This window comes from Prionailurus viverrinus, chromosome X, assembly GCF_022837055.1.
Source record: "Prionailurus viverrinus isolate Anna chromosome X, UM_Priviv_1.0, whole genome shotgun sequence".
NCBI classification, from domain to species: domain Eukaryota; kingdom Metazoa; phylum Chordata; class Mammalia; order Carnivora; family Felidae; genus Prionailurus; species Prionailurus viverrinus.
The window spans coordinates 112,874,962-112,896,148 of record NC_062579.1 but is presented as its reverse complement, the minus strand read 5'-3'; the positions used below and the strand labels follow the sequence as shown (position 1 = coordinate 112,896,148).

Sequence of the window (21,187 nt, the reverse complement as noted above, 5' to 3'; positions counted from 1 at the left end):
AACCATCACAACCTGGGGTTTAGATTTGTACACCTTGGGGAGAGGAGGAAGGGGCTCTGTTTCTGTATTCAGACAGAAGTTTGTTTTTACATACGTACATATGTACATTTATTTATTTATTTACTTACTCACTTACTTAAATAATCTCTACCATCCAACGTGGGGCTCAAACTCAAGACCCCGAGGTTGAGAGTCACGTGCTCTTCTTAAAAAAATTTTTTTTTAATGTTCATTGTGTTTTTGAGAGAGACAGAGATAGTGCGAGCAGGGGAGGGGCAGAGAGAGAGGGACACGCAGAACCCCAAGCAGGCTGCAGGCTCTGTGCTGTCAGCACGGAGCCCGACGCGGGGCTCAAACCCACGACCCGTTGAGATCATGACCTGAGCCGAGGTCGGACGCTTAACCGACTGAGCCACCCAGGCGCCCCAAGAGTCACATGCTCTTCTGACTGAGCCAGTCAGGCACCCCTCAAACAGAAGTGTGTGAAAACTGGAGCGATTTCACTTAATGGTAACTAGATGGACCGAAGTCAGCAGTAGTCCAAAGAAACTGGAGGCAGAAGTTCGGAGCCGAATGTCACAAGGAACAAACAGGAGAGAGAGATACTCCCCGGGAATCATCTGAAGTGCACAGAAGCACTCTGCATCCTAGTGGTTACCTACCATGACATCTCGAGTTATTTTATTTAGAAGTTCAAGAAAGGTGATTCCCAGAAGGCTAAAAGATGGGGCACTAGGGTCCCCCAACCATCCAACTGCTATTTCTCCAGTCTGGTCCCTCGGGGAGACACTTGATACTCACGAGCTCATTTATTGTTGTTCACAGCACCTGAAAGGCAGCATATTCTTTTTACCGGAAAAGGGAAATGTTTAGAAATGTTGTAATTGGAAATTTGATTTTACCTTTTTTTTTTTTTTTTAACTAGTTCATAGTATATTTCCTTGCAGTCAATCCAAATTGTGACATTTTGGTACTCAGATCGCAGCTTTCATGAATTACCGATCAATGGGATTCATTTCCGGGAAGAACGTAGAAATTTTTCCGCAATTCCAGTTTCTTAGAAAAATACCAATCGTGCCGAAAGTATGAAACGGAAGAGTCTTCGCGGCTTATAGTTAAACGAAACTCACTTTTTTTATAATTGTATACAGTTGGCCATTGAACAACCTAGATCTGAACTGCGCAGGTCCACTTATAAGTGGAAGTTTTTAATAAAGTTTATTAATTTATTTTTGAGGGGGGAGCGGCCGAAAGAGAAGGACAGAGAGAACCCCAAGCAGGCTCCACAGTGCCAGTGCAGAGCCTGATGGGGGGCTTGAACTCACGAACCATGAAGTCATGACCTGAGCCAAAGTCAGACGCTTAACCAACTGAGCCACCCAGGTGCCTCAGGACTTGTTTGATAAATATAGTACAGGACTGTAAATGCACTGTTTTTTCCTTATGATTTTCTTCGTAATATTTTATTTTCTCTAGCTGACTATAGTGTAAGAATGCAGTGGATAATACATCTGACATGCAAAACGTGTCTTACTTGTTTATGTGATCAGTAAGGCTTCTGCTCAACAGCAGGCTGTTGGTGGTTACATTTGAGGGGAGTCAAAAGTTACACGTGGAGTTTGAGCAACCGTTGGGGGTGTTGATACCCCGGCACCCCAGCCCCCATGTTGTTCAAGGCTCAGCTGTATTTTGTTTTGAATCATGATGCAAAATAGCCAAGAGAGTGTTGTGTTTTAACATTCTGGCATTAAATGGCTAAAAGTGGTATTTACTAATGAGCTTCATGATTCAAGTTTTATGGCTACGTTCTAGAATGAGTAGAGTGTTGCTATTGCAGGATACTGTATGCAGATTTATTAATGAAAAAATGCAAGAAAAATAAAAAGCTACCAAAAATACAATAAAAGGCTACATTAGTAATGGATAATAAAGTCAGAGAAGCTCTTCATGGTGAGCAGCATTACAGTTGCTGAGTCTGCTGCTTTTCTTAATTTTTCTTTTTTTTTTTTACTGTTTTACTACTGTTTTACTACGGAGGGTTGAACACATTTCCCTTTCTCTCTTCTTTAACCAGCTAGATGGTTAAAGATTATTATGCGGAAATGGACTCAAGTGTAAGTGGAAATGCCTGGCGGTAAATGTTGATTGGCTTGTCCTAAAATTAGGGGAACTATTTCTGGCCATTCCAAAAGCCGAGCTGGTTGATTACACACGGGAGTAGAATGTGAGCTTAAGTGAGCTCCTTGAGGGACCTTTCTGTCACTTTGTCACGGGCACACTGGCATGGGATTGAGCTAGTGGCCAGGTATGATTTGAGAAAGGGGTGCTATAGTACCCTTACCACTCTCCTGCCCTTGGTACCTTCTAGCTCCCCCTTAAATGTTTCCTTGGGAAGCCCCTGGAGTTGGGCGTCCGGCGTAGGGCAACCCCGCAGCCTGCCCGGTCCACGGGGACCCCAGTGCCGTGACGGGTGGTCAGGCCTCCTGGAGACACGATGAGTCGTAATGTGGCCAGCGCCTAAGCCCCACGTGCAGGCATACACAGAGCTGGTAGGGGCGCAGGTCCTGACTGAAATCAAACCCACATCTTGTTCTTAGGCAGGAAGGGAAGCAGTTTCAAATGATTTGGCAGATGAAAGCATGGCTCCTAAGGAAAGTCTCAGCAGGTTCAGCAGACTGGAGCCTGCCAGGCTGCACGTAAGGCGGGAATGAAGCAGTCTAGGGGGTCAGACTTCGGGATTAGGGTCTATATTTCAACACGACTAGTCTCTAAGGAGTCTTGTGGCCGCTTCCTGTGCTTACAGCAGTCAGCCTCCCCGGATTGAAAGGGTCAAAGCCTCTTTGGACTGACTGTCCCTAATCTCCAGGGAAGGAGGCTGGGTCTCCGTCCTCTGGGAGGCCCCGGTGCTGATTGCCTGTGACGACACCACACTCTCTGCCTGCGTTATGGGCCGGCCTTGGTCTAGGGGAGCGTCTGTCCGGGTCATCGCCATCCTTTCCTTTACAAACTTCTCAGCCCAGGATTCTAGGGCTTCTCGGCCCAGGATTCCTCTGTCTCAGGCCTTGACAGCTAGACTCTTGGCAGTATGGGTTTTTCTTCTCTGGCGGTGTGTTTTCAGATGCTGTGTTACTTGAGCTTAGCGACACCTTAGCTGCATAAGGAACGCATTTCCACTGGGGACCATTCAGTCTTGGAGAGAGACAGAAAATACAGTCCCCCAAATATTTCAGTAACAGTTCAAGGCAGTATGCAAGCAGGTGCCAGATTAATTTGACAGCCAGTGAGTTTTGTGTGGTCGGCAGTTGTCCCAAAGGTTTCGCGTCGGAGGGGGAGATCTTCAGGGTTTAAAAACTAAATGGGTCCGTGGGGTGCCTGGGTGGCTTAGTCGGTTGGGCGTCTGACTCTTGATTTCGGCTCAGGTCACGATCGCAGGGCCGTGGGAGCGAGCCCCTCACTGGGCTTTGCGTGAGCGTGGAGGCCTGCCTTTTAGCCTGCCTGCCGTTCCCTGCCGTGTGACCCTGTACGGGACGTGCTTCTTCCGTGGGAGGGTACCGGCCGCTGCCACCCTGCTCTGGGAACTATAGTCCCAGGTTTATTTTTCAAGTTTATTTTGAGAGAGAGAGAGAGACAGAGAGAGAGAAAGAGAGAGCTAGCAGGGGAGGGGGAGAGGGAGAGGGAGAAGGAGAGGGAGAGGCAGAATCCTTAAGATTCTCTCTCTCTCCTTCTGCCCCTCTTCTGCTTGTACTCTCTCTCTCTCTCCCTCTCTAAAAAAAAAGTGAAATGATGGAGAAGCCCAGTGACTACACAGTAAAATGTAAAATCTACCCACCTCCCACCAACCCCCCCCCTTTTGCACTCCCTGCAAATATTCTTTCAGATCCTTTGTTGAGCAAAAGATTCTTTATTGAGCATGTATAGGCCACCTAGGCCGCATTTTTAGTTTTTACCCTTGTTTTCTGCAATATTCTAGAATCCATACATGCATACAGAATCATGAATGTAAAGATGGAAAGAGGTCATTCGAAAGGAAAAGCTATTATAAGGAACACATGCTCAGATGCAGCCCCTTATCTTATCCTTGTAATAAATTGTTGTTTGGTCTAACCCTGGTTTTAGCCTCCTTAGAACTAAGGAGAACCCATCTTTAAACTCACCTGAATCTTTAATCTTTGTTTTATGTCAAGAGCTATTTTCAGACCATAATCACAGCTCTGGAGCTTTAAAGCATCGAAGCAATTCGGTATCAAAAGGATTTGACTTTGTTCTTTCTAGGGAGACAGACAAAAATGCCTGCTCGAAATAATCAAATGGCAGGAGACTTGGCTCTTTCTAATCCCTGCTTTCTCCCTGGATAAGGGAGGATGGAGAAGGAATTGTTCAAGGAGAAGGGAAATAGAACGTCTCGCGGAAGTCTTCCGTCCGCACCCGCGGCCTGTTCCAGGGACCCCGTCTCCTCTCGGGCCGTGGCACCCACCCGGTCCCTTAGACGGGGAAGACTGAAGAAGCCCCAGCCAGATGTTTTACGGTAACTCAGCTTTTCTGTCGATGCCGATCTGATCCCTGAATTCCACCAACTGGCCTCTTCTTTCGTTCCCTGCGATTAAGGTGCCACTGGGGGACATTTTTGTGAGTGCAAAGGGGTGCTATTCGTATCTAACCTGGGAGAGCAAGTATCCGCCCGGGGTGCCCCGTGCAAACTGGCCATCCGATCGCTCCGCTTGCGATCACGTAGTGCCCGGCCCCAGCGAATGAGGACAATCATACTGGGCTTCGGTCGGGGACTCGCCGGGCACCGTACTGAGCACTTGCCTTACGGCGTCTTGTTTAATCCCACAGCTGGCTCCCCTACGGGATGTTGCTACTGTCCTTCATGTCTCGCAGATTAGGAGCCCCAGTTCTCCGGGCTAGGTTCCCACACGCGCAGACAAGTGGCGGGGGCTTGGAGAAGATAAATGGGGTGTCAGCTTGAGAGCAAGGAGGGGCGGGCTGCAAGGAAGGAGCCAGAGATGCTAGGAATGAATCCTGCAGGCGGTGTGGCAGCACCCTCAGCGGGCATGTTTTGGCCCGGAGAAAGCCGAGGGGGCTCCTTAAGGAGGTCAGGAGAGCGGGGGGGGGGGGGGGGGGGGCTAAGACAGTGTTTTGGTCGCAGTGCTCGGTGATTCTTTCGTAGATGGCGGCACATCAGCTTGGAGAGGAGAGCCACCCGTCACCTCCCACTCCCTTCGGGTACCCAGGGATCTCATGTGAAACACGAGACAGATAACCCGACTGTGTCAGCCTTCCCCAGTGCCAACCTCCTGCGCCCACAGAACTCTACGTCAGGAGCCAGCCGGGCCCGGTGATTTGTGTCTGTTTATGTGCCTGGAATTTCAGGAGCCCGTAGTCTCCGTATTCCTCACTTCGGCATCATCTTTTCTTACCTCTAGGTATTCCCCCGCGAAGGCCTTGTTTCCTCAAGCAGATGGGAAGCCGCTCAAAGGCAGGGACCAAACCGCTTGGCTTCTCTCTAGCTGATCGTCACAGTGCTAAGCACAGGGAGAGATTCCATAAGAACTTCTTTTGTCGTCAGTGCTCTGATGCTACCATAACAGACGACTGCAGACCAGGTTGCTTGAAACAACACAGAGTTCATGTCTTGCCGAAGGTGGGAAGTCTAAGATGGGTCTCACTGGGCTACAATCAAGATGGCGGCTGGGCTGTGTGCCTTCTGATGGCTGTAGGGGAGAAGCCATCTCCACCCTCCTCGGCTCACAGGGCCTTCCTGTCTTTTCAAAGCCAGCAGCATGACCTCTCTTCTGCCTCTCTCTTCCACTTTCAGGACTCTTATGATGATGTTGGGCCCATCCAGAGAATCCAGGATAATCTCCCCCTGTCAAGGTCAGTTGATTGATCAACCTTAATTTCCCCTTCCTGTGTAACAGAACATACTCATGGTTTCTGGGGGTTGGAACGTGGACATCTTCAGAGAGCCATGATTCTGCCTACAGTGCCCCTCCCGAGGTGGGAGGGAGGAAGCATGGCTCTTCCTGTATCCCGTTCCCATTGCTGATGTAACACGGTTACAACAAACTTAGCGGGTTACAGAGCACAGTTACTATCTTACGGTTCTGTAGGTCAGAAGTCTGAAATGGATTTCTCTGGGCTAAAATCAAGGTGTTGGTCAGTAGGGCTGCATTCCTTTGGAGGTGCTAGCCCAGAATCCATTTCCTTGCCTCTTCCAGCTTCTAGGGGCCACCTTGTGTTCCTTGGCTCATGGCCCCTTTCTGCATCTGCAAAGCCAGCAATGTGTAGTCGAATCGTTCTTACCCTGGACCATCATGCTTCCGGCAGTAAGTCTTCTTCCCTGGCTCTCCCTCTCCTGCCTCCTTGTACTTAATAGGACCTTTGTGTTCACATTGGACCCTCCCGGATAATCCAGAACAGTCTCCCCATCTCAGGATCAGGTGATCAGCAACCTTAATTCCCTTTGCCCTGTAAACATATTCATAGGATCTGCGGATTAGGACATGGACCTATATTCTGCCCCTCAGCTTTTAAAAAATTTCCCCCAAGGGGCACCCGGGTGGCTCAGTTGGTTAAGCGTCCAACTCTTTTTTTTTTTTTTTTTTTTTTTTTTAATTTTTTTTCAACGTTTATTTATTTTTGGGACAGAGAGAGACAGAGCATGAACGGGGGAGGGGCAGAGAGAGAGGGAGACACAGAATCGGAAACAGGCTCCAGGCTCTGAGCCATCAGCCCAGAGCCTGACGCGGGGCTCGAACTCACGGACCGTGAGATCATGACCTGGCTGAAGTCGGACGCTTAACCGACTGCGCCACCCAGGCGCCCCAAGCGTCCAACTCTTGATTTCAGCTCAGGTCATGATCTCACGGTTTGTGGGATTGAGCCCTGTGTCGGGCTCTGTGCTGACAGCACGGGGCCTGCCTGGGATTTTCTCTCTCTAGGTCTCTCTCTGTTCCTCCCCTGCTCACACTCTCTCAGTCTCAAAATAAATAAACTTAAAAAAATTCCCCTCAAATGTTCAAATATGCACAAAACTATACAGAGAGGAAGTACAATAAATCCCCATTTACTCATCCCTTTGGATTTAGTTCATTTTTTTAAAGTAAGCTCTAGGCCCAACATGGGGCTTGAACTCACAACCCTAAGATCAAGAGTCACATGCCCTACCGACTGAACCAGCCAGGCACTCCTTGGACTTAGTTCATTTTTGAGACTTACTCTACGAGTGGTTGAAATGTTATTTCATACATGAAAACTAGTCAACTTTATTTCTAAATTGTTTCCACTTTTTATTATATAAACGTAGATTGAAACTATAAAGTGTTATTTAAACATTTTTGTAGACTTTAATATTTATAATGGCTATAAATGATATAAAATGGTACTATTTTAGAAGTACTTAAGGCAGAATACTGTATTTAAAAATCATGAAAAGTAAGGGGGTGCCTGGGTGGCTCCGTCGGTTGAGTGTCCAACTTTGGCTCAGGTCATGATCTCGCCATCTGTGAGTTCAAGCCCCACGTCGGGCTCTGCGCTGACAGCTCAGAGCCTGGAGCCTGGAGCCTGCTTCAGATTCTGGGTCTCCCCCTCTCTGCCCCTCCCCTGCTCATGCTCTGTCTCTCTCAAAAATAAATAAACATTAAAAGAAATAAAAATAAAAATCACGAAAAGTAAGAAGGACACAAAAAAACCTAATATTCTGACATCCCTGTGTACAAAAGAATACCTCTGAAAACAAATTTATAGGAAATGTTTTTCAGAGCTTACACATTTTATGTCTATGATCTGTTAGAAACTTATTTTCAAACGCCATGTTTGGATCACAGTTTATATTTTAAGATAATCTACGTTATATTTTTCCAGTCTTATTGAGATATAACTGACGTATAACATTGTGTACGTTTGAGATGTACTAAGTGATGGTTTGATGCACGTATATATTGTGCAGTTGACAATCTACATTATTAAGCCCAAGGACACGTAAAGTAGAAAATGCCCTAATTGTATGCATTTTCATTCAGATTTATAAGACTTACAACGTAGAAAGCTTTTAAAAGATTTCTTGATAGCTCCATTCTGAGATGTCCAGACGCGGTTTTTCATGTGTGCTATTATCTTGCTTTTATTTATTCCCAGAGCCTCGTTGGGCTTAACAATATCTACAATTCCGGCCAAGGGAGGTACTCTGACCAGCGTTCACGCTGTTGCTGTCAGTGTTTGTGACAGGAGATCTGGCTTTGCGCGTTCTGTGTGTTCGTGTGTTTGTATCAGGCAGGATGATGCTGACTTTGGCAATAGCGTGCCACCCGGAATTGGTGATATCTTAACCTAATAAGGGCTTATTTCACACTCGCATAAAATCTGATGTGGATGATTCTGTTTAGGAAGCTGTCTTGGGCAGCCCTACTGCCAGCCATGAACTTGAGGACTGGGCTTCTCTCATCATCTTGGATTGCTTCACTCCGCGCCGCCGCGCCCCCCCCCCCCCCCCCGCCATGCAGCTGGGGGAGAGAGGGAGGGTGTGGGAAATTGCTTGGGGCGGAGTAGGGGCCAGGCCTGGGGGTGGCGTATATCACTTCTGCCCGACCCCACGGGCTAGAACTGGGTCGTGTGGTCCCACCTAGGTGGAAGGGTGGACTAGAAGCGTTGTCCGCCAGAGTTTGTGAACAGAGGGTCCTGATCTTAGATCTGGAAGACACTTTTGGGTTCACCATCTTATCTTACAGAAGTGGAAACTGAGGCACAGTTGTGGAGGGAGCCTTGCACAAGACTATAGAGAAAGCGCCAGGCCAGTGTTAGAACATCTAGTGTGTGTATAGCATCCGGGGTTCGCTCGGACCCGTCCTAGCATCATCTGGACCCATCTTCTACCTGGTGGTAAACGCAACCTCCTCAACAGCCCCCCCGCCGTCCCTCGAATGAAAAGTTGATTTTGTTCAGTTAAGGAATGAAGAGGGGCACAAGTTTACAAATGCCAAGATAAATGTATATATAATTTCTTAATATTTTAATACAATCTTTTATCTTTCCAGTCATGGACTAGTGTGGCATTATTTTATTTTATGGTGCTGGACACTTTTTTTCTTTTTTTTGCCCATTAGTGAGTTTTTTTCCACATTAAGTAGCATTTCTGAAAACGACGCATGAGCTATAAAACCAGAATACTTAATATTCATACTTATTATGCCTTAATATCTTACCTAAGAGTTCAGGGAGGAAACGGCATTCGTGTCCTATATATGCCAGTATTTCTAAACCTTTCTATTAGTATTCGCATTAGAGATAAGTGAATGAAAATAAAAATTATCTGGAAAGTGAAATGTTTCTTCATTAAATTTGAGGTTTTGACGTTTTCATTTTCCAGAATATGTTATGACTTCAGCGCTCGTAATCTGGTTATTACCATGTGACCAGTACGTAAAACATAAATTACAGATGCGGAAAGATTGGGTTTGGGGGTTTGGGGCGAGGTAGCAAATGGAGGACAAAGAAGAATAAATACACGTTGTCTGAGATTATTCCTTCGTCCCGCTGAGAGAGCATCAGAGCTCTGTCTGTGGTGACAGGACCTGGGTCCTCTCAGCTCTGAGCCGGCCTCTGCATGTTTAAGGTGAAGGATTCTTGCAGAGCCTCGTTTTCCTAGCTTTTGTCGAAACCCTTTCTGGGACCGCGTGCCTCCGTGGTAGGCTAGTGCTTGTCTCAGCCACATCCACAGAAACGTAGCGGCCCTGATCCCTGGCGATTATTATTACTGTTTTCATCTTTCATTGGATGCTAACTCTCAGGATATGAAAGGATTCAAGGGTGCCGGGCAAAGGTCACGGTCAGGAATGCGTTCGAAACACCGGCGACACCCCCTCTCTTCACAGGTGACGTACTTACCGTAACATCGGTAGTAATATCAACCTCTTTGAAACCCTCTGGCATCAGTATCCAGCGAGGCAGCTCTCCTAGTTTGCTCTCCGGGAGCGTCTGCTTCGCTGGTACGGGTGACGCCCTCTTGGAGTCCTGGGTGTCGGCTCTCAATACCTAACAGTTGTTGAGTTGTTACGTGCCGGTCAGTTATTGGCTGTGTCGGTCACTGTTCCAGGCGATGTACATTAGCTCATTTAATTCTCAAAACAAGAGTCTACATCTCTCTTTGTTACTTTTTCAGAACAAAGGAAACCTTCCCAGAAGCCCCTGACAGATTCCCCCTAACGTCTCGTTTGCCCACGCCAAACCCGAAGTTGACTGAGAGGAATGCTTAGCTTAGGAAGTCCAATCAGAACTCACCACCCGTGTATGGGGAAGGAAATTACAATTCAGAGGAGGCCGAACGAAACAAAACCCGGCTTGTGCTGGCAGGAAGGCCGGGAAAGGTGAGGCTATTGGGTAGGAAGCCAGCGGTGTCTCCCACAGTAGCCAGGGAGAGAGGAGCAGATGTCAAGAAAATCTAATTTGAAGACATTTTTCAAACACCGACTATTGAAGTGGAGATAAAGTCCCATTAGTATTTGTACCATGAATGGACATCAACCAAAATAGCCGCAAATTTTCTGGGCACCGCTACTTAATGTCTTCTTAATGGTTTGCAGTGTAACTCTGGGCGAGTTCACTTAAGCATTTGGCATTTCTTCTCTGAATATGACAACCCAATAATGAGGCTTTTTAATTCAAGAAACTAGAACTGTCATTCTGTGCTCTGTCTTCATCCCAGATGTTGACAGCTTGATCAGTTTTACTTCCCCCATCGCCAGGATGCAACAAGGGCAGGGGGAAACGTTTCAATAACCACTGAAAGAATCTGGAACTCTCCTACATCAGAGGGCCAAAGAGCCCGATATCCACAGGCATTTATGGGCGGCAACATCTGTATGACCCGTGTGTTGCCTGGGTTTCGCATGTAGTCTTCTTCCTTCCTTCCTGTGCAAAGTCCCACCGGGTTAGCATCACAGCGATTTTTGTCCCAATCTTCTCAGGCATCTGGGGACCACCACCAGTTTGCGCAAGTGCGGGGGTACCTGTGAGATTCGGCAGTCTCGTAGGCATCTCTTTCTCAGACAGATACAGACAGATTTTCCCACAGGTAATAGTTCCTGTAGTTGAAATCACACTCTACACAAGTGTTCTCCGATTTTTCACCCAGCGCCAGGCTCAGCTTGTAACTGTGCTAAGATTTCCATCAGTCTCTCTGGATTTGATCTGTGACGTGTGGGTCTTGTCCTGGGGCCAGTGCTGCATGTTTATCACACCTCCCTTGCCCTCCAGTATTGCCAGGTCCCTCCCCCCCTAAATGAGTGCATCTCCATTGCTCCCAGGTGATCAGTGAAGTGCTGGAATGTGGCTTTGTCCTTGGGACTGCCAAGTGACAAGGACCACTTATGTCCCCAGTAGTGCAGTCCTTTCTATTTTATTCCTTGTGGACGCTACACACTTATTCTGGTGAAGTTGGACCGTGCTGCTTTGGAATCACCTTCCCAACTGTTTTTCCAGGAACAGATGAAACTAACTTGATTATTTTCTCATCAGATATTGCTTGTTGTAATAATTTTTAAAAAATGTTTATTTTTGAGAGACAGAGAGACAGAGTGTGAACATGGGAGGGGCCGAGAGAGAGGGAGACACAGAATCCCAAGCAGGCTCCAAGCTCCGAGCTGTCGGCACAGAGCCCGACGCGGGGCTCGAACGCACAAACTGCGAGATCGTGACCCGAGCCGAAGTTGGATGCTTAACCAACTAAGCCACCCAGGCGCCCCCAAATATTGCTTTTGACTCAAATAAAGATCAAAAATAAATAAATAAAACAAAATAAATAAATAAAAAGTGAATGATCATCACACACACACACACAAACCTAGGTATATTCTTTGTTTTTGAGAGAGACAGAGCCATGAGCGGGGGAGGTACAGAGAGAGAGGAGACACAGAATCCGAATGAGGCTCCAGGCTCTGAGCTGTCAGCACAGAGCCTGACACGGGGCTTGAAACCACAAGCCGCGAGATCATGACCTGAGCCAAAGTCAGATACTTAACCCACTGAGCCGCCCAGGCGCCCCAGATCATCCACTTTTTAAAACAGATTTATCTTTTAATGACATCTGAACTTTTTCTAAAAATTTACCCTGAAAGGATGAAGATCAGTGCATATTGAATATGCTTTTCAGTAAAGAGCGCTGTAGGTATTTTCAACTGATTACTATATTTAAGAGAGTGCAAAAGACTGCAATTTGCTCATTGTGGAAGGTCCTTCTTTTAAGTTTATTTATTTTGGGAGAGACAGAGAGTGTGTGAGTGGGGGAGGGCCAGAGAGAGAGAGAGAGAGAGAGAGAGAGAGAGAGAGAATCCCAAACAGGCTCTGCACGGTCAGTGCCCAGAGCCTGATGCGGGGGCTCGAACTCAGGAAACCGTGAGATCATGAAGGGAGCAGAAATCGAGAGGTGGACGCTTCATCCACTGAGCCAGTCCCATCGCATAAAGCGGCCCCTCGTCATTGTCAGAAGTGGGACTTCCCTCCCCGGCTCTGTGGATTACTCCTAAGGCACTCAAGTGTCTGTAGGCCAAGTTTCCTGCGAAAGCAGGGCTGGGCAAGCGGTGCTAGCTGACCTCCACGTTGCGCGTGCGTGCTGTTGGGGGCCGCCTCTCTGCCCAGCTGCAGCTGCACGGGTGGAACTCACAGGAAATACACACACGCCAACACTTCACAAGCTATTTTATACAAGGAGATTTTTATAAATAGCCACAAGGTCTTCTTATCTATCAGATCCCAACACCCAGCCGGCGCTGTGTTCCCTGGAGAAGGGTGCACTCCCCACGGGAGAGCTGAGAGAGAGATAGAGAGAGGGAGAGAGAGAGAGAGAAGAAAGCCTCCTTCGGGTTCACGACTCTGACTCTTTAACCCCCAGCCGCCAGTGTCTGCCTGTGCCATGACAGGTAACTCCTGATTACTGAACTCCTTATCTTAAAGAAAAAAAAAAAAAAAAAACTTAGGATTGAGTTTCCCTGCGTGGTGCTTTATCTGCATTTCCAGAAATAAAGTGTGCTTCAGGGAGGAAATTAAAAAAAAAAAAAAAGATCGTTGGACCAGATTCATTATCAGGGGAAGATGGTAAGACGAATTCTTGAGCGCGGTGCTTTTCAGACTAGATTTTGAGCGAGAATACTAATTTCTCCTTGAAAACATCACATATTTAAAACACACTGTTGAGCTGCTCGATGGCCGGGAGGAGGGAGGGGGAGGAGGCGTCCTCATCTAAAGATCACAAATACTTAGGTTGCCAACCTCTCGGTCCTGACCCCTACGTCGTCCTCCGTGTTTTTTACGGGTGAGCAAGTGCACTGAGAAGTGAGGTGCGAGAGATCGTCCGGGTCCGATCCGATCCTCTCCGTTTCTCAGCCTCCTCTGGGCTGGTTAAGCGGCCCATGGCCTCTCCTGCCCACGGTACTTTCTGTAGTGCCTCGGTTCTTACAGCGCTTTCAAAACCGCCCATCTCCCGTGCTTGGGTCTTCAAAGACTCCACCGGCCCACAAGCGTCAAAAGAAGGAAGGTCTCCAGGGGAAGGGGAGGGATTCCGCGCATCGCGCTTCTGAGTGCACCTCTTGATTGTTTGGTTTTGCCTCTTTATTTATTTTTGTCCCTCGGGGCTTCCGAGGAAGATCCGGAGTTCCCTCAACACTCTCCTTCTCGGTCAGGTCCTGACATCTACCCGGAGAGCCCCCCTCCAGGCAAACTGCCGACCTCTTTTGGAGAGGACTCCCCCCCCCCCCCCCACCGGCCTCCCCGAGGAGAGCCTGAGCCGGGACATCAGCACACCCGGGACATCAGGGCAGAATGCTTGGCCATTCCCAACGCGCTCCACTCCGCAATCACTACCATTACTGCCGGGGGTTCTCTTTATCTCCTTTTAAAATCCTCCATTAGTGGGAATGTGCGTCATGCCTTATCTATCACACAGACAGAAGTCAACCTCGTTAACTATTCTGGTTTAAGGAGCTTCCTAAGCACTTTGCACAAATTATCAGCTAACCTATCTGATTACATGATCATCATCTGAGCTAATGGCCTTTCAATCGGCTTCTCTCGGAGCTCAGTGGGTCTCTGTGGGACTTGTCTCTCACTCGTGCCAAATACTGACTCCGTAGCTTTCTGTGCTGATTTATGCCCCCGTCGTTTTTGGTGATGTCCTTTCTAAATATCATAATTACAGAGATAAGCTGTGGTGTTTAATTTGAGCACAAAAATGTCATAACACCATCAATTTTCCTAGCATCGCTTCACTATTGGTCTGTTGAACACAGAAGTGTGGAACATCCATGGTTACTGAAATCAACAGAGGGATTCTAAAGGCAAGTTTTATCTCCTGTGAAAAAAGCACTCTTTTATCTTACAATCATGATTATTTTTGGATATCTAGATTAAAGCCATGCTATTTTATCCCCACTCTGCCCACCACTAAAAAAGTCTCTTTCTACAACATTCTATAAAGTCATTTTCTTTCTATTTCCCCATTCCACTTGGAGTGACTAAGCTGTGGGTACCCATGAAAATTTTGAGTTATACAGTCTTACGCTAGTGGATGTAAACAATATATTGGAAAATATCAGTAATGAAAATGGACCAGTGAGGTCTTCTCCACAGGCGTAGCAATTTGCATAAGAGGGCTGCACATAAACGGAAAACTCCACTTACTGCACAGAAATCTTGCTTCTTTTTTGTTAAACTTTTTTTTTTTTTTCTGAGAGTTAGAGTGAAAGAGAGCATGCATGGACGTGTGCCCGTGCATGAGGGAGGGGCAGAGAGAGAGGGGGACAGAGGATCCGAAGTGGGGTCAGAGAGCCCGATGCGGGCTCGAACTCACAAACCGTGAGATCATGACTTGAGCTGAAGTCAGACGCTCAATCGACTGAGCCACCCAGGCGCCCCTGGAAATATTACTTCTTAATTAAAATCGCTCCATCTGGAAACACTGGAGTCATCTTCGACTCATACACTGGTCACTCACTGGTAGGTTCCCTCAAAGTCGTCTCTTCCATGCCCACCGCCAGTGCTGGGCCTCTGCACGTCGTGGCTCGATGCTCCAGTAGCCCCTGACCAGTCTGCTTGACTCTGATCCAGTCCATTCATCACCAACTTTATCAGCTTAAAATGAAAAGCAACTCATCTCTCAACCATCTCCCTGGTTCCTCAGATGGACACACTGTTTAGCTCTTGTAACTCTTGCTTCTGATTAGTGATACATTTCTAGATAATTTGTATACATCACTGCTTCTTGATGTATTGTTGCACATTGCGCCCCTTTACTTTCTGCCCCCCAACCTTCCCCCGGGATGGTCTTTTCACTTCTTTTTTTTAGCTCCTCTCTTGATGACTTTTGTAAGTTTAAGTAATACGTTAACAATTTTATTGCACGTTTGAGCAACTTTAGACGGGGTTTCTGAACTACTCATCCAGCACGATGATGCTTGGTGGGGCTGCTGCACAGCTGTGATGCTGGAGCGTGTCCTCCCTGCCCACTGGCTTATACACACCGTCTCCTGGCTACACGCTTTCCCTGGTCCGCTTACTCCCTTGTATATTCTGTTAGCCTTCTGAGAGGGACGTGCATTTTGGCACGTGTGCAAATTCCTTTTACCCTTTTCCCAACCTTGAGCAGTACTCTGCCTGTGTGTAGGGCTGTAGCTGAAAAACTGAGCCTGAGTTTTGAAGGCGCTGCTCCATTATCCCCTGGCATCTGGCAGTGCTGGTGAGAAACCCGATGTGAGTGTGCTTATCATTGCTTCGTAGGTAAGCTAACGTTTTCTCTTCAGGGCTGTGCTATCTTCTTATCCTGGCTCTTCTGAAATGTCATGGTGATGGGTCCAGGTGTGGAGCTTTTTTCTTTTTAAGGGTATTTATTTTGAAAGAGAGACCATGCACGTGCATGCCCGAGCAGGGGAGGGGCAGAGAGAGGGGGAGAGAATCGCAAGCAGGCTCCGCGCTGGCAGCGCAGAGCCCGACGTGGGGCTCGAACTCACGAACCGTGGGATCGTGACCTGAGCTGAAGTCAAGAGTCAGACGCTTAACCGACTGAGCCACCCAGGCGCACCCCCCCCCCCCCGATGTAGAGCTTTAACCTTTAACCTGGGCTGGGCACTTACTGGGCTCCCGCACTTGGAACACTGAAGTCCGATAGCCCCAGGGAGTCGGCTTTTGTGTCTTCTACCAGTTCCCTCCTTCCACTTCTGTCTTTCCAGAACACCTGTCTATTGGATGTGAGACAGCCTGTATTGAATTTCCATCTTTTATAGTTTTCTTCCCACTTCGGTTCTTCTGTCACTTGTGTTCTGCCTAGAAGGAGATTTCCATATTATATTTTAACTAAAATTTACATTTTGGCGGTCGTATTTTTAATTTCCAAGATCTTTTCCTGACCGTACCTATTTCATAACATTTTCTTTGGGTTGCAGAACACTTCCCTGTTTGGCGACTGCCTCCGCCCCCTCGCAGACGGAGATGCTGGCTGCTGCTGCCGTCGCCGGGGCTGCTGCTCCTTCTCGTTCTGTTCCTTTTCTTTTTCTTTTTCTCCCTCTTCCTCTTCTGCTCTCTTCCACCTTCCTTGCTTCCTGTCTTCCGGCTCCTCCTGCTCTTCTGTTCTCTGAATCACTTGTCTCCCTTCTTGTCACTTTTCCCCAGCTTTCCTGAGATACATTGACATGGGACAAATACAAGTTTTAGGTGTACGTGGCGATGATTATACATTTGTGTATATATGGTGAAATGTATATAGTGTATACACTAACACCTTGGTGTGCAGCGTAATTCATTCCGGAAACACGCTTGTCATCCAAAGCGCTTGCGTATCAAAGCGAATTTCAAGAACCATTGGCTCAGTTGTGATCATGTGACTTTGGGCGTCACGTACGACTCGTATTGCAAGACCAAGACGTTGTTCGTTTGTCAAGTTAAAACGTGTTAGAAATGTTTGCTCATCTTGCGGAACACGCGCAGAACAAGTTAGTCACAATCCAAGCTTGTACTGGATGCATAATATATATATACAGTGAAACGATGGCCACGTAAGGTTTGGTTAACACATCGGTTCCCTCATATACTTACCATTGTTTTGGTGAGGACAGCTAAGGTCTACTGTCTTTCAGCTCGAAAGTAGACAATTCAGTATTGTGGGTTATAGTCACCATGCTGGACATTAGATCCCGGAACTAATTCATCGATAGCTGGAGGCTTGGAGCGTTTGACCAACATGTTCCCATTTCTACCATCCCCACGCCTGACGACCACCGATCTACTTTTTGGTTCCAGGAGCTCAGCCTTTTTAGATTACGCATATGAGCGCGAACACACGTGTGTTGTGCTCTGACTTCTTTCACTTAGCGTCATGCCCTCCAAGTCCATCCATATTGTTGTAAAAGGCAGGACTTCCTACTTTGTTAGTGTGGCTTTTTTCTTTTTTCTTTTTTTTCAAAATTTTATTTCAATTCTAGTTAAACATGCAGTGCGAAGTTGGTTTCAGGAGTGAGTTTGTGTTTCACTGATGCTGACGCTCAGGCCTTGATTGCACAGCGAGTGTAGCCACCCCTGCTGCTGCTTCTTGGGCTTCAGGTTCCGCTCATGGGCTGTGGATCCAGGGGCTGGTACTTCTTACCCTCGTAGAGTTTCCCGGGGTTCTTTTTCTGAGCCTGGTTGATGACGGTGAGAACACGGGCGACGGATTTGTGAACAGCTCGGATCTCGGAGAACTTGGAGGCTGGGCTGCCTGTCACTTCGGGGACGCACAGCTGGGACAGCCCCACCCTCAGGACTTCCAGCTCTTGAAGCACTTCCTCCTTCTTGCCGCAAAGGTCTCCAGCCTTAATCTGGACCATGTCTGCACAATCCACCGCCAGGATTTCCCACTTTTGTATGGCAGGATAATACTCCATAACGCGCACACACACACACACACACGCGCACACACACTCACACACACACACACACACACACTACATTTTCTTTATTCATCCATCATCCAGTTCTCTCTTCAGGTCTGTTAATATTTGCTTATTGTATTTTGGGGCTCCAATGTTGGGTGCACATATATTTACAATGGTCATATCCTCTTGATGAACTCACCCCTTTATCATGATATAGCCACCTCCTCTGTCTCTTTTTAAAAAATTTCTTCCATGTTTATTTTTGAGAGAGAGAGAGAGGGGCGGGGAGGGGCAGAGAGAGAGGGAGACACAGAATCCGAAGCAGGCTCCAGGCTCTGAGCATTTAGCACAAAGCCTGAAACAGGGCTTGAACCCACGAACCTTGAGATCCTGACCTGACCTGAAGTTAGATGCTTAACTGACTAAGCCACACAGGTGCCCCTTTAGACATCTTTTTAAGTTTATTTATTTTGAGAGAGAGCACAAGCAGGGGAGGGGCAGAGAGAAAGGGAGAGAGAGAATCTCAAGCAGGCACCAGGCTCAAACCCACGAACCGTGATAACATGACCTGAGCTGAAGTTGGCCGCTCCACTGACTGGCCGCTCACCCAGGCACCCCTGTCTCTCGTTACAGGTTTGATTTGAAGTCTATTTTGTCTGATAAAGTATAGCTACCCCTGGTCTCTTTTGGTTTCTGTTGCATGGAATATTTTATTTTCTATTCCTTCACTTAGGGTTTACATGTGTCCTTAAATTTGAAGTGAGCCTCTTGTAGGCAGCATATGGTTACATCTTGTTTTTTAATCCTTTCAGCCACTCTATACATTTTGATTGGAGAATGTAATCCATTTACCTTTAAAATAATTATTGATATGGGGCATCCGGGTGGCTCCGTCTGTTAAACCTCCGACTGGATTTTGGCTCAGGTCATGATCTCCCGGGTCAGTGAGATAAAGCCTTATGTCAGGCTCTGTGCTGATAACACAGGGTCTGCTTGGGATTTTCTCTCTCCTGTCTCTGCCCCTCCCCCACTTGTGCTTGTGTGCGCGCTCTCTCTCTCTCTCTCTCTGTCTCAAAATAAATAAATTTAAAAAATAATTATTGATAAGTAAGGACTTACTAATGCCATCTTGTTATTTTCAGGCTGTTTTGTCATGTTCCTTTTTTCCTTTTTGGATGTCTTCCTTTGTGAATTGATGATTTTCCATAATAGAATGCTTTGATTCCCTTCTCTATCTTTTGTGTATCTAACTATAGTTTCTGTTTTGTGGTTACCATAAAACTTACATAAAATTTCTTACTCCTTCCCTGTATTTATGTTTTTGATGTCACAATTTACCTCTTTTTATATTGTACATAATTTAACAAATGATCATAGAAATAGTTATTTTCAATACTTTGCTCCTTAATCCTTTATACTTGAGTTAAGTGATTGACACACCACAATATTACAGTGTTAGAGTATTCTGAGTTTGACTATGTATTTACCTTTGCTGGTGTGTTTTATTTTTTTGTACGTTTTCACGTTGCTAATCATTATTCTTTTGTTTCTGCTTGAAGAACTTCTTTTCACGTTTCTTGTAAGATGCGTCTAGTGCTTGTGAGCTCCCTCAGCTTTTGTTTGTTTGGGAAAGGCTTTATCTTGTCTTTATTTCTGAAAGAAAGACAATTTTGCCTGGTAAAGCATTCTTGGTTAGCAGGTTTTTTTTTTTTTTCCCAGCACTTTGAATATATCATCCCACTCTCTCCTGTCCTGCAAGATTTCTGCTGAGAAATATGCTGATAGCCTTATGGGTGTGCCCTTATAGGTGAGAATTGTTTTTCTTTTGCTTCTTTTAAAATCCCTTCTTTGTCTCCACTTTAGATAGTTTATTTTAATGTATCTTGGAGAAGATCATTTTGTGTTGGACTTTTGGAGGAACCTATTAACTTCATGAATGTTGATGCCCAGATCTTTCCCCAGGTTTGGGAAGTTTACAGCCATTCTTTCTTTCTTTTTTTTTTTCCCAGAAAAATTTAACAAGTTTATGTATAATTGTTATAAAGTTGAACTGCTGAAACATGTTCACTACAACATTTTGACTTTCATTAACGCTTTATGTCCCTGCATTTATATCGAAAATTCACACACAAGTGAAAATGGAAAAACTGCCAATACCTCATTTCTGTCCCCGATTTTTCCACTTGCCGTCGTATACTTAGGTACCTTTTGACCCCATGGGAAAAAATATAGCTAATGTTCGGAACTACCAATAACAGGAAGAAGAGAAATTTTTTTTTTGAAGAACGAGATGTTTTCCATCACAGCAGATGCTTACGCATGTTCTCCACATATGTGGCGTGCTAACTGGATGTTGTTCGGCCTGATTGTTACACGTTTGGCCCGGATAGCACGCACGTTGCCGTCTGCCGACACCCACCCGATCGGCCTCGCTTGCCTCCGCCAGGCGTCGCTGGCCACACTCTGGAAGCTCAGATCTGTTTTGAAGTCCTGAGCGATTTCTCACACTAGACGCTGGGCCGGGAGTTCGTGGATCGGAAGTTCAGCCGACTTCTGATAACGTCTAGTGCGGTGGAGGGCCACGGTACCAGGCCTGTAACGATGAGTTTTCCACACCCCTCCGGTAGAGGGCGCACTCTTGCCAGCAACTTTTGAAGCTAGTTGCTTCCTGGGTGCTTTACCACCAGTGGATCGGTGGGCAGTCTGCTTTGTTGGAGCCAGGGCACAGAGACCTCCTTACTTACCCCCCTTCACCTTGGGCTGGAACTCAGTGGGCTAGACGTGGCCTTAGCGTTAGCGAGCGATGGCAATGTGACAGTGGCTGTAAAACACCAGCCATTATTTCTTTAAAAAAGCTTTCTGCCCCTTTCTCCCGCTCTTCTCTTTCTGGGAACTCCAGTAACATGTAGATTGTTTCTGTTAATGGTATTCTGTAATTTATGTAGGCTCTCTTCACTCGTTTTTGTTTTTGTTTTGTTTGTTTGCTCTTCTGACTAGTTGATGTCAGTGAAATGTCTTCTCAGTTACCTATTCTTTCTTCTGCTTGGTGAAGTCTGTTGTTGAAGCTCTCTATTGAATTCTTCAGTTCATTCATTGTATTCTTTAACTCTAGAATTTCTGGGTGTTTTCGTGTTTTTTTTTTTTTTAATGGTCTCTGCTTTATTGTTGAACCTGCCATTAGTTCATGCTGTTTTCCTAATTTCATTTCGTTTTCTGTGTTTTCTTGTACCTCGCTGAATTTCTTTACGAGGATTATTCTGGATTCATTTTTTAAACATTTTGTTAATGTTTATTTA

At 46.5% G+C, this 21,187-nt stretch overlaps 1 protein-coding gene and 1 pseudogene across 1 annotated transcript; both read right to left on the bottom strand.

Moving 5' to 3' along the window:
* Window positions 1-17,576: 17,576 nt before the first annotated feature.
* Window positions 17,577-17,843, bottom strand: LOC125157078 (60S ribosomal protein L35-like). Its single transcript, XM_047843301.1, has one exon. It carries the CDS (start codon window positions 17,841-17,843, stop codon window positions 17,577-17,579), a length of 267 nt encoding a protein of 88 aa, XP_047699257.1.
* A 2,361-nt stretch (window positions 17,844-20,204) lies between these two features.
* On the bottom strand, window positions 20,205-20,985 carry LOC125157076 (histone H3.3-like; annotated as a pseudogene).
* Between the last annotated feature and the right edge of the window lie 202 nt (window positions 20,986-21,187).